At 40.1% G+C, this 12,218-nt stretch overlaps 1 protein-coding gene across 1 annotated transcript; it reads left to right on the top strand.

Moving 5' to 3' along the window:
• Positions 1–4,076: 4,076 nt before the first annotated feature.
• On the top strand, positions 4,077–9,746 carry LOC308439991 (leukocyte immunoglobulin-like receptor subfamily B member 4A; the record flags this gene model as incomplete). Its single annotated transcript, XM_080941920.1, has 6 exons — positions 4,077–4,170; positions 4,306–4,608; positions 5,727–5,831; positions 6,490–6,542; positions 9,504–9,569; positions 9,681–9,746. 6 exons carry the CDS (start codon positions 4,077–4,079, stop codon positions 9,744–9,746), a joined length of 687 nt encoding a protein of 228 aa, XP_080798046.1.
• Positions 9,747–12,218: the final 2,472 nt, after the last annotated feature.

Below are 12,218 nucleotides of genomic sequence, written 5' to 3'. Positions count from 1 at the left end.
AGAGCTCTCAGGGACTAAACCTACAATCAAAACATACACATGTCTCCAGATACTTATGTAGCAGAGAAAGACATTAATGAAATGAGAGGCCCTTGGTCCTGGAATAGCTTTATGCCCCAGTGTAGGAAAATGGCGGGGCGGTTAGATGGGAGTGAGTGAGTGGGGAAGCAGACTCCTTGAAGCAGGGGGATAAAGGATGGAATAGGATGACTCCAGCGAGCAAAACTTACATTTGAAATATAAATGAATAAAATATTCAATAATAAAAGAAAGAAAGAAAGAAATGTTTAGCATTCTTAGTCATCAGGAAAATGTGAATCAAAATGACCCTGAGATTCAACCTCATACTTGTCAGAATGGCCAAGATCAAAAACTAAGATGACAACTAAGATTCTTATTGGCTTCATTAAATTCATGTAGTCATCTTATCAAATTTACACACACATATACTCATTGTTATAAACAAAAAATCTCATCGTGTGTCAATTACAAATTTTGAGTATATAAAAACTTTCTTTTACAATATTTGTCCTATTGACTATATATCTTCTTGCCAGTTTTATGTTTTTGGGAATCATTTTTTGCCTCTGTGTGCAGAAAAATGCAGCTAGTAGCATAGAAAATGTAAAACAAGATTTAAAATATATAGTCACTTCTACTTTTTTCACTTTACCCTGCACGGTAACCCCAGACATGACATGCATTATACTATTTCTTTTGCTGCTGAAGGTTGGAACAGAAAATGAGGCTGAAAGTAAAACTCTTCCAAAAATTATCAGGATGTTAGGGTTGCAGTGTGGATGATAAAGTGTTGGGAGGTGAGAATGGAAATAGCACACACACACACACACACACACACACACAGAGAGAGAGGAAGAGAGAGAGAGAGAGAGAGAGAGAGAGAGAGAGAGAGAGTGAAGGGAGGTGAGTGAAAAGTAAAATGTCCTTAAAATATAAAGATGTGTAAACCTACAATATGTGTTCTGAGAGATGTTTAATTTCTTAGGAATGGTAGCTAAGTTGCTGAAGATTGCCTACTTCTCATTGAGCTTGGTTATTCAAGCCAAGTATACATAGACACAAACAATGATTGTCTAAGCAGATTATGGTTCTAAACACAATTCTTAAACCAGCTTTAGGTTTAAATCAGAAAGATAGAAGTTTTTTAATTTAATTTTTATTGAATATTCTCTGTATTTACATGTCAAATGTTATCCCCTCTCCCGCAACTCACATTCCTCCTCCCCCTCCACTTGCTTCATCACCCTCTCCACCTAAGTGCCTTGGCATCCCCTTCACTGGGAAAAACACGCCTTCACTGGACCAAAGACCTTTTCCCCCATTGATGCCAGACAATTCTATTTTCTGCTACATATGCAACAGGGTCCATGGTCCTTTCCATGTGTGCTCAATGGTTGGTGATTTAGTCTGTGAAAGCTCTGGAGGTTTTGGTTGGTTGATGATGTTGTTCTTCCCATGAGGTTGCAAATCCTTTCCGCTCCTTCTGTCCTTTCTCCAGCTCTTTCACTTGTTTGGTTGTGTTTTTCTGTAGCTCTTTAAGTGATTTTTCGTGCTTTCTCTTTAAGGGCATCTACCTTTTCTATGTGTGCTCTCCTGGTTCTCCTGTAATTCTTTAAGGGAGTTAGTTATTCATGTGCTTCTTGAGAACCTCCATCATCATCATGAAGTAAGATTTTATGTCCATATGTTGTTTTTCTGGTGTGTTGGGACATCAACTATTTGCTGTGGTGGGAGAACTGGGTTCTGATGTGGTCAGGTTATCTTGGTTTCCATTGCTTAGTATTTTGCCCTTGCCTCTTGCCATCTTATTATCTGTGATGGTAGGTGATCCTGTTGTCTCTGACTGTACCTTGTCTCTCCTGTGGGTCTGTGGGCCTGTGGGTTCAGGAGGGAGATTGCTCCTGGGTGTTTGGCTCTCTGCAGGCAGGCAGTGTGTCCTTATGGTGGTGGCCAAGCCCTGCTTCTGGGCCGGAACAGACCATTCCCGGGCAGCACTGTGCTATCTGAAAAATTTTCTGAATCCCATAGGTTTACTAAATCAAGCACACCCATAATGTTTTGAGGTTGAAAAGTCAGAGAAAACATATGGTGCTTCTATGTTTCAGTGCAGGTTTGGTCACACTGAATGAACATTTCAGGCTCCAACCATTTATCTAAAATAAATATCTTTTCTCCACTGTTTCTCAGGGATCAAATGGGAAAGGACCTGGTGATTTGGTCTCAGCATTGAGGTTAAAAAGGGCAAAATTGAGTAATTTTTCTTTTACATTTGCAGGATTCCACAAAAATAGCCTGTGATGCACTTACATCAATGCTTATATCTACACTAGCAAGCCAGGGGAACGAAGCCTGTAATCAGCATTCCTCCATGGACTCTGCATCTACTGTTGCTTTCAAGTTCCTGCCCTGTGTGAGGTCCTGTCCTGAATTCCTTTGGTGATGAAAAGAAATGTGGAAGTGTAAGCTGAATAATTCCTTTTTTTTTTCCAACTTGCTGTTTGGTCATAATGTTTTGTGCAGGAATATAAAGATTGATTAAGGCAGTACTTACATGTTTATTCTACAAAAATATGTGTTGACATCACAGGTATTAAGACTGGAAAAGGAAAACACCACCTTTCATGTCATCCACAGTGGCTTGGTTTCCACAATGCACAGCATCCCCAGGACTTGGTGCTACTATTATTTCTCTGGGATAATAGGAGCCAGTCACCAAAGTTCAGGTGGAAAAGTAGAAAATTCCAGTACTAAACAGAATAATAATCCCAATGGTGCCTACAGTCTCATGCCCAGAACCCAAACTTAAAACTCTGGAACCAGACAGTTCTAAAGTTAAAGATATTGGAGGAGGAGGAGGACGTATGCCTGGTGATCTCAACACCATAGTAACATCATAATAATGCAAACATGTACACAGGAGATCAGCCTCACGGAAACGAGTGAAAAGAGAGGCAAGATTTGGTTAAATACTGATCCTGAGTTGCTGTGGTTAAGGACAATTAGGCAAAAGTTGTAGAAGACCTCTAGAGCTTAGTCAGGAATGAAAGCAGACCTCCTATGAGACACACCTTCAGGAACATTTGACTTGAGCGACTGTATCCTCCAATTGAAGGAACATGAATGTGTCTTGTCTTAGAACACTGTGCTGGTTTTGACCAACATTATATTTCTATGACCTGGATCTGCAATTGTTTCTAGTTTGAAATAAAATGCTGTTGCATGTGAATGTACTCTGGCTTGGAAAACAAAGGGATAGCTGCAAGTCTCTGCGAAATAGAAAAAAAAATTCTCCAAAGCACTCAGAAAAGTGAGTATTTACTCAATCCTCTGCACTGGGGAAAATAGAGAAGTTCCCTTGCACCATAGCTATGATGTAGAAAACTCATGACAGGAAGGACCTGACCTCAAGGTGACAACTGCATATGTGCTGATGTTACAGGACATGGTCAGTCTGCCCAGGAACTCAGCTACGAACATCATTGGGACTCACCATGTTCACAGCGCTGCTGGACCTTGGTGAGCCATGAAGTGGGAGTGGGCATTTAAGTCTGTCAGCTTAATTTTATGTGGACAACCTTGGTGTCCACGCTGGCTCTCGACGTGAACAAGCTCTGAGAGAAACTTTTCTTCCAGGTCTTATTTTGGTACACGGGACTGCAGCTCAGGCAGGTGAGTGTTACAGCCATCTCCAGATTAGATTCTTCACTCTGATGAGAAAGCTCTATTTCACTCTGTGGTGGGTCAACTCTTCCCAGTGATGATGGGGAAAAAGAGTTTGTGGGCTTGTTCACTGGAAGTGTTCTGTGCTGAGAGATGGTGTGTGAAGGAAGGTGTACTGGGACTCAGCCTTTGATTTCTTTGCAGGACGCTTCCCAAAGCCCATCATCTGGGCTGAGCCAGGCTCTGTTATTGCTATCCAAACATCTGTGACTATCTTGTGTCAAGGGTCTTTGGAGGCCCAGGTGTATTATCTGCATAAAGAGAGAAGCGTAGATCCTTGGGACACTCAATACCCTCTGGAAACCAGGAATAAGGTCAAGTTCTCCATTCAACACATGACAACCTCTTATGCAGGCATATATAAGTGTTCCTATATGAGTGCTGCTGGATTTTCAGAACACAGTGATGGCCTGGAGCTGGTGATAACAGGTGAGAGGACACTCACGGAACCATGTATGGGCTGTGTCCTAAGAAGGAGATCTATTCTCCAGGAGCACTTCTCTCAGAGCCCAATCCTGGAAAACAATGTGGGTAGCTTTTTACATACTACACTTTGTATCCTAGGAGCATATGAACAACCCAGCCTGTCTGTCTGGCCCAGTCATAATGTGACATCTGGAGTTTCCATAGCCTTTACATATAGCTCATCTCTAGGATTGGACAGATTCATGCTGACCCAGGAAGGAAAACACCACCTCTCATTGATGCTTGACTCACAGAGTCAACCCAATCAGCAATTCCATGCTACTTTTGTTCTGGATGTGGTTACTCCCAACCACAATGGTACATTCAGATGCTATGGTTATTTTAAGAATGAACCCCAGGTGTGGTCAAAATCAAGTGTTCCCCTTGACCTCATGGTTTCAGGTAAGCACCTTCAGGTGGAGACCCATTATCTTTTACTCTACTTCGTCACTTGGGTATTTTTCCTAAGATGATCTTCAGCCTTGAATTTGAGGGAGGAAGCCCTGATGATAAAAAAATCTTCCATTAAGGATATATTCACCCTCAATACAGGAGTTGCATACAACAATGTGCTCATTGTAACTTAGCAGTGGCAGGTGAGAGGAACACACAATGATGAAATGATCAGATGTCTCTGTAATAGTTAGCTTTCTATTTTTGTGGTAAAACACCATGATCTTAATAAAGAAACTTAGCATGGGAAGGGTTTATTTTCTCTTATTTTTTATGGGGCATCATGAATGTAATTTGATGTGAGCATGCAAGCCCTGGAAGAAACCAAGACCAATCCCTACACCCATTGAAAGTGGTGAGGGTTTTCTTGGCATGTGGGCACAGAAACATTTGAGATCATTATGAGTTGGTGAATCCTTCTCCTGAAGTTTAGAGTGTGTACGATCTAGACCTATTTGTGACTTAGATGATATGTTCTTTGCACAGCTTAGGGCTCCATTTCTCTCTCTACCCAAATTTCAGACATGGACTTCTGATCACTTGGATTCCTGAAACTTCTGATAAAGTTTCTTCCTAGGCTTCTGCTTCCTGGACTAATTTTACTGAATAATGATAGGAAATCAAAATGTTCTTTTGACATTCAGACATGAGGAAAAACCACCTAAGTCTTTTTCTTGATTTCTACTAGTGTAAAGAAACATGTTTGCCCATACCTTTAATTTACTTCCAGTGTTTTCCTTGGCTATGACATCCTGAGTGAGGAGTACCATCCATCAATTCCAGTTCTGAAATGATGTTGTCTCCTTGCCACAAGGATAGTAACACAGTACACTGGAGTCGACTCAGAGCTGATGCTGGACATTCACTACTTAGTTCAAACCCCAGCTCTTTACATTCATTCTAAATGACCTGGTCCAAGTGAAATGGTCTCTCTGAGTCTTAATATTCTCACCTACAACTGACTGTATGAAACATAATTCATGTTGAATAATTGTCATATTGGAGGCTGTGGGTCGGCTAGGCATGTAATAGGTGCTTGGGTAAAAAACATCATTCTGTCATGCCAGATGTCATTTGTGCCCAAGGACTGAAAATGCACCAGAAGGTTTTGACTGGAGTCTTGCTGTCATTCCTCCTGCTTTTCTTCCTCCTGCTGCTTCTCATCCTCATCTGATACCGGTGCAGTTGCAAAAAGAAGAAAGTTAGTAAGTAGAAACTGAGTGCCTTGGATGTTAGGAGATGGTGGCCAGTGAAAACATGCAGTCACAAGACATGTACAAATTTCAAAGATATTGAAAATTTTTCCATCTCCTAGAGTATTTGTATGGTCATAGCAAAGTATTCAATCATCCCTTTCTTCCTCCAAAACTTTCAATTGATGGAGCCTTCCCATCGTCCTAGCTGATGCAATTTTTCAATTCATGCAGCCCAAAGAGAGGCCAACTTACAAGTGCTTTCAGGGGCACCGGATACAAGACACATAGATAGACATCACCAGAAGAAGTAATTTCTGTCCATAGACATGGCCTCACTTCTACCCGATTAACCCTGCATTCACAGCTCCAGCCCATATACTACCATCAACTTAAGAAACCACCTGTGTAAGAATAAGAGGGTTGGGGAGGAGGATGCTCTAGACCTCAGCATCACAGGACTGATGGGGAGGGTCTTGGATCAGCACTCAGAGGGAAAGAATCTTTACAATGTATATAGAGATGTTACCACATTCCCCAGTTCTCTGTCTCCTTACGGAACAAGGACATGGGTTTGAGTCAAAGAGATACCAGAGCCTCTGGCCAATAATTGACTCCTTTTTTTCTGACATGACAGATGCTTCTGTGAAGAACACACAGTCTAAGGACAATGAAGAACTGAACAGTAAGGTGAGACTCCTGCCTTATTCACATTGATAAGAGTGCATGGTCTAGCAGTACTTTGTGCCAGTAAGAACTGTATATGAACCCTCCATTCCGAAAGAGTTTGACTCTGTGACCTATGATCTCTCCTTGGTTTCACTATGACTGTGTGGGCTTTCTCTTCAGCTTCTTTTTTGGATGTTTGTTCTCTGTCTGTTGCTTAGCATCAGGCACCTAATGTCTAAGAAAGACATGAGTCAATGACCCCTCACCACCATTACCCCAAATCCACCTATACCACTACCCCCAAATTCAACCTGTTATTCACGGAGAATTTTTTTATAAGCTTAAGGATAATTTTACTATGGATTTTAAAAGTAGCACGAGCAATCAATTAATCTTTAGCAGCTGACTTGTGGAAAAAGAGAAAATGAAGAAAAGAAAATGGGGGAAAACAGTATTTGAGTAGAGCTTGAATGAGGAGAAACTATCTGATAGGATGAACCCACAAAGCAGGGAGATAAGCTATAAAGAGAGAGTAAGGGATCACAAAGTGTTGGGAAAAGTGTGTTTAGAACAGATATATAAAAAGGAAAGTTATGAAATAGCACAGAAGAGTAGTCATATTTACAAACTCATGTGGCAGCGGCACTATAAGCAACAGCTGAGATCATCTTTTTTTTTTTTTTTTTAGGATACAAACTTTTTTTTACCACTTTATTTTTTTAAAAAAGAGGGATACATATAAGGATTTTTAAAACATTTTGGCATAATATAATATGAATATTTTTGTCAGTACTTAATTCTTTTAGAGTTTTGATAGCATGCATTGAAATCCCACTAGTTCCCATAAGCATGAAGTACATGTAGGACAGAATGTAACATGGAGACAGTGTTTTCTTGTTGAGTATAGATTAAGCATAATGATCTGTGAATACCAAAAACAGCCACAAGGCTATTATCTTAGTACTTGGATTATTAATGATTTAAGGTCCAGGTATACCACACTCCGAGAGGGTGTATACAGTTATTTTTTTTTCCTAATAAGGACTGAGGCTTTTTTTTTTTTTTTACCCTTTGTTATTCTAGAGCTTCATATAGCCAGGGAGTTGTCTCTGGGAGTTAGTATCCAATTATCAGTGACTGCATATCTTGTCTGTTCTTTTGTAACTGGGTTACCACACTCAGGATGATATTCTCTAGATGCATCCATTTTCTTAGGAATTTCATAAAGTCATTGTTTCTGATAGCTGAGTAGTACTCCATTGTGGAAATATACCACAATTTTTGTATCCATTCATCTACTGAAGGACATCTGGGTTCTTTCCAGCTTCTGGCTGTTATAAAAAAGGGCTGCTATGAACATTGTGGTGCATGTGTCTTTATTGTATATTGAAGCTTCACTGGGGTATGTGCCCAGAAGTGGAATAACTGGATCTTCAGGTAGTACTATGTCCAATTTTCTGAGGAATCGCCAGACTGATTTCCACAGTGGTTGTACAAGTTTACAAACCCCACCAACAGTGGAGGAGTGTTCCTCTTTCTCCGCACCCTCGCCAGCATCTGTTGTCATCTAAGTTTTTGATGTTAGCCATTCTGACTGGTGTGAGATGAAATCTCAGGGTTGTTTTGATTTGCATTTCCCTGATGGCTAATGATGTCAAACACTTCTTTGGATGCTTCTTAGCCATTCCATATTCCTCGATTGAGAACTTTTTGTTTAGCTCTGTACCCCATTTTTAATAGGGTTGTTTGATTCTCTGGTGTATAGCTTCTTGAGTTCTTTGTATACCTTGGATTTTAACCCTCTATCAGATGTGGGGTTGGTAAAGATATTTTGCCAATTTTGGCTACCATTTTGTTTTCTTGACAGTGTCCTTAGCCTTACAGAAACTTTGCAATCTCATTAAGTCCCATTTGTTGATCTTTGACCTTAGAGCTCGAGCCATTGGTGTTCTGTTCAGGAAATTTTTCCCTGTGCCTATGTGTTCTAAGGTTTTCCCTACTTTATCATCTAATAGTTTCAGTGTATCTGGTTTAATGTGGAGATCTTTGATTCACTTACACTTGAGCTTTGTACAAGGTGATAAGAAAGGGTCTATTTTCATTCTTCTGCATGCTGAGTGCCAGTTGAACCAACACCATTTATTGAAGAGGCTGTCCTTTTTCCATTGAATGTTTACAGCTCCTCTGTCAAAAATCAGGTGACCATATATGTGAGGGATCATTTCTGGATCTTCTATTCTATTCCATTGATCCTTGTGCCTATTTCTGTACCAGTACCATGCAGTTTTCAGCACAATTGCCCTGTAATATAGCTTGAGGTCAGGGATAATGATTCCAGCAGTTGTTTTCTTGTTGTTGAGGATGGATTTTGCTATTCTAGGTTTTTTGTTATTCCAGATGAAATTGCACATTGCTCTTTCCAACTGTATGAAGAATTGGGTTGGAATTTTGATGGGATTGCATTGAATCTGTGTGGGATCATCTTTTTCTTCGAGCTCTTCATAGGGGCTGTGAATAAAGTAAAGAATAGAGCTCCCCATCCACTCTAAGCTCATCTCCAGGCTGGAAAATGAGATGTGTATAACTGCAGAATGTCAGTGTTGTAGAAAGTGAAACAAAATATATTGTGTGTGAGGTGCACAGGACCAGTCGGAATCATAAGAGAAGACTCTGACTAGGTTTCTTCTGAGGGTAATCCTCAATAGAGAAGTCCACATAGACATCTAATGAACCAGTGCAAAGGTCCTCAGACATGAAGATGAAGATGTAGCTAGAGCTCAGAAAACAGGAGTCAATGTGAGAATAAAAGGCTAGAACTATGACAAGGAAACTTCCAGCCTTCCCAAGTTCTGGGGAAGCATCTGAATGCCCCAGCAGAAATAATATAATGTGACTTAAATTCCTAAAGGATCTCTATAGCTGCAGGAGATACTGGGTGGAGCCAGTAGTCACTTTATCTACCTCATTGTTTCCTTGATTTAGAACCCACGTGATGAAGATTCCCAGGGAATTGTGTATGCCCAATTGAAACCTTCCAGCCTTCGAAAGGTAGAGATTAATCTTTTCCCACTATCAGAAACCTTTTCCCTCAGGTTTGTCCCAGCCCCATAAGTTACCAACACTAAATACGTACCTTCTTCCAACTCTGTCCCACTCCAGGATACTGCATCCAAAGAGACCCAGGTTGTAATCTATGCCCAGTTGTGCACCAGGACTCAGGAATAGGACAACAGTTGAGACCAGCAAGTAGCCAACGCAGGAAAAAGACCCAGACCCCACATTTCATGAATGAAAACTAGTGATTTTCTAAGAGTTGTTTCCTGTAACTTTGTTTGATTAATGCTAGACACCCATGAATACTTCATGGATCATCAGAAGCTTCTCAGAATTTTGGGAATATACTTTATTCTTTGTTTGGAGATAACAAATGTTATTTTATCTTATAAATAAAGCCAAAAATTCTTTTCAATAAAGATGTATGAAATGAGAAATGAATTGGGATGTTATGAATTGAATGACAGTGTAACCAGGGCACTGATCAATGAAACTGAAATTTTCAGAACCATGAATAAATGCTAAGTAAAAAAAAATGTCTTCAAAATCGATGACCTCATCTATTATAATGAGAATATAGAATGTTAAAAAAAAAAAAAAAACAATTATCTCAGATGAAGACATAGGACAGGAGAGGGTGATGTAAGAGAAGCCACTGGCACATCTGCCACTAGGAAGAGCGGAGACCCAGACACAAAGGACTGGCAAGAACTGGCTGAGAACGGATTCCGACAAGACAAGGGGCAGAAAGATCTCAGCGGAGCACACGGACAGTGTGCGCCTGCCCAGCTTGATCCAGGGATCCAGAAACCTGGTGGCATTAGGCCCTCTGTTCCCAGTCGGCGGCTTTAGGGTTCTACAACAGGCACTTGGACCATCCGACACCAGAAACTGCGGAGATCCAGGGACACAGGCCAGGTACAAGGGAAAGGCGAGAACCAATCACTGACAACAAGATGGCAAGAGGAAAACAAAAGAACGTACCCCAGGGAAACCAAGACAATCTGGCAACTCTAGAACCCAGCTCTCCCATCAAACAAATAATGGAATGAATGCCAAACACTCCAGAAAAAGAAGACTCAGACTCGAAATCCTACCTCAAGATGATGATAGAGATCCTTAAACAAGAAAGGGGGGGGACATAAAGAATTAGGAGCTTTTAAAGAAGAAACAAGTAAAACACTCAAAAAACTCAAAGAACTAGAAGAAAACAGATCCAAAGAGATGAAGAAATCAAAGAAGGAATTTAAAACAGAAATGGACACAATAAAGAAAAAACTAAAAGAGACAACCCTAGAGGAAGAAATCCTAAAAAAGAAATCAGGAGTCACAGATGTAAGCATTTCCAACAGACTACAAGAGATGGAAGAGAGAATCTTGGGGGCCAACGACAACATTGAAATCATAGACAAAACAGTCAGAGAAGATGCAAAAACCAAAAAGCTCCTCACCCAAAATGTGCAGGATATCCAGGACACAATGAGAAGACCAAACCTAAGGATAATAGAAATAGAAGAGGGCAAAGAAAATCAATTAAGAGGTACAGTAAATATCTTCAACAAAATCCTGAAAGAAAACTTCCCAACCCTTGAAAATGAGAAGACCAAGAGCATAAAAGAAGCCTACATAACTCAAAATAGAGTGGACCAGAAAAGAAATTCTTCCCGACACATAATAGTCAAAACACCAGGTGCCCAAAGTGAAGAAAGAATACTAAAAGCAGTAAGGGGAAAAGGTCATGTAACATATAAAGGCAGACCAATCAGAATCACACCCGATTTCTCAACAGACTATGGAAGCTAGAAGAGCCTGGTCAGACATCATGCAAACCCTAAGAGAGCACAAGTGACAGCCCCAGCTGCTATACCCAGCAAAATTATCAATCACCATAGATGACCAGATGAAGTTATTCCAAGACAAAACTAAATTCACACAATATATGACCACAAACCCAGCACTACAATGAATTATAGGTGGAAAACCCAATACAATAAGGGTAACCACCTCATAGTAAAAACAAGAAAACTTCTAAGCAAGAAAACCAAAAGAAGAAAGACACACAGGCACAATTCAATTTACCAAAGCAACAATAGCAGGAAATAGCAACCACTATTCCTTGATATCTATGAACATAAATCGACTCAACTCCCCAATAAAAAGATATAGGCTATCAGACTGGATACATAAACAAAACTCAGCATTTTGCTGCATACAGGAAACTAATCTCAGAGACAAAGACAGACACTATCTCAGAATAAAAGGATGGGAAAAAACCTTCCAAGCAAATGGCTCAAAGAACCAAGCTGGAGTGGCCATTCTAATATTGAATAAAGAAGATTTCCAAACAAAAGTTATCAAAAAAAATAAGGAAGGACACTTTTTACACATTACAGGGTAAATCTGCCGGGAGGAACTTTCAATCCTTAACATATATGCTCCAAATTAAAAAAAAAAAAAAAAAAAAAACCCATGTTCATTAACGAAACCCTACTACTAATACATTTTACCTCACACAATAATAGTGGGAGACTTTAATACCCCACTCTCACCAATGGACAGATCATGGAAACAAAAACTGAACAAGGACACTGTCAAACTAGCAGAGACTATGAACCAACTGGAATTAATAGATATCTATAGAAC

Source organism: Micromys minutus, assembly GCF_963924665.1.
Source record: "Micromys minutus genome assembly, chromosome: 30".
Lineage (NCBI taxonomy): Eukaryota > Metazoa > Chordata > Mammalia > Rodentia > Muridae > Micromys > Micromys minutus.
The sequence above is the reverse complement of the archived record's forward strand: the minus strand, read 5'-3'. Positions and strand labels throughout refer to the sequence as shown.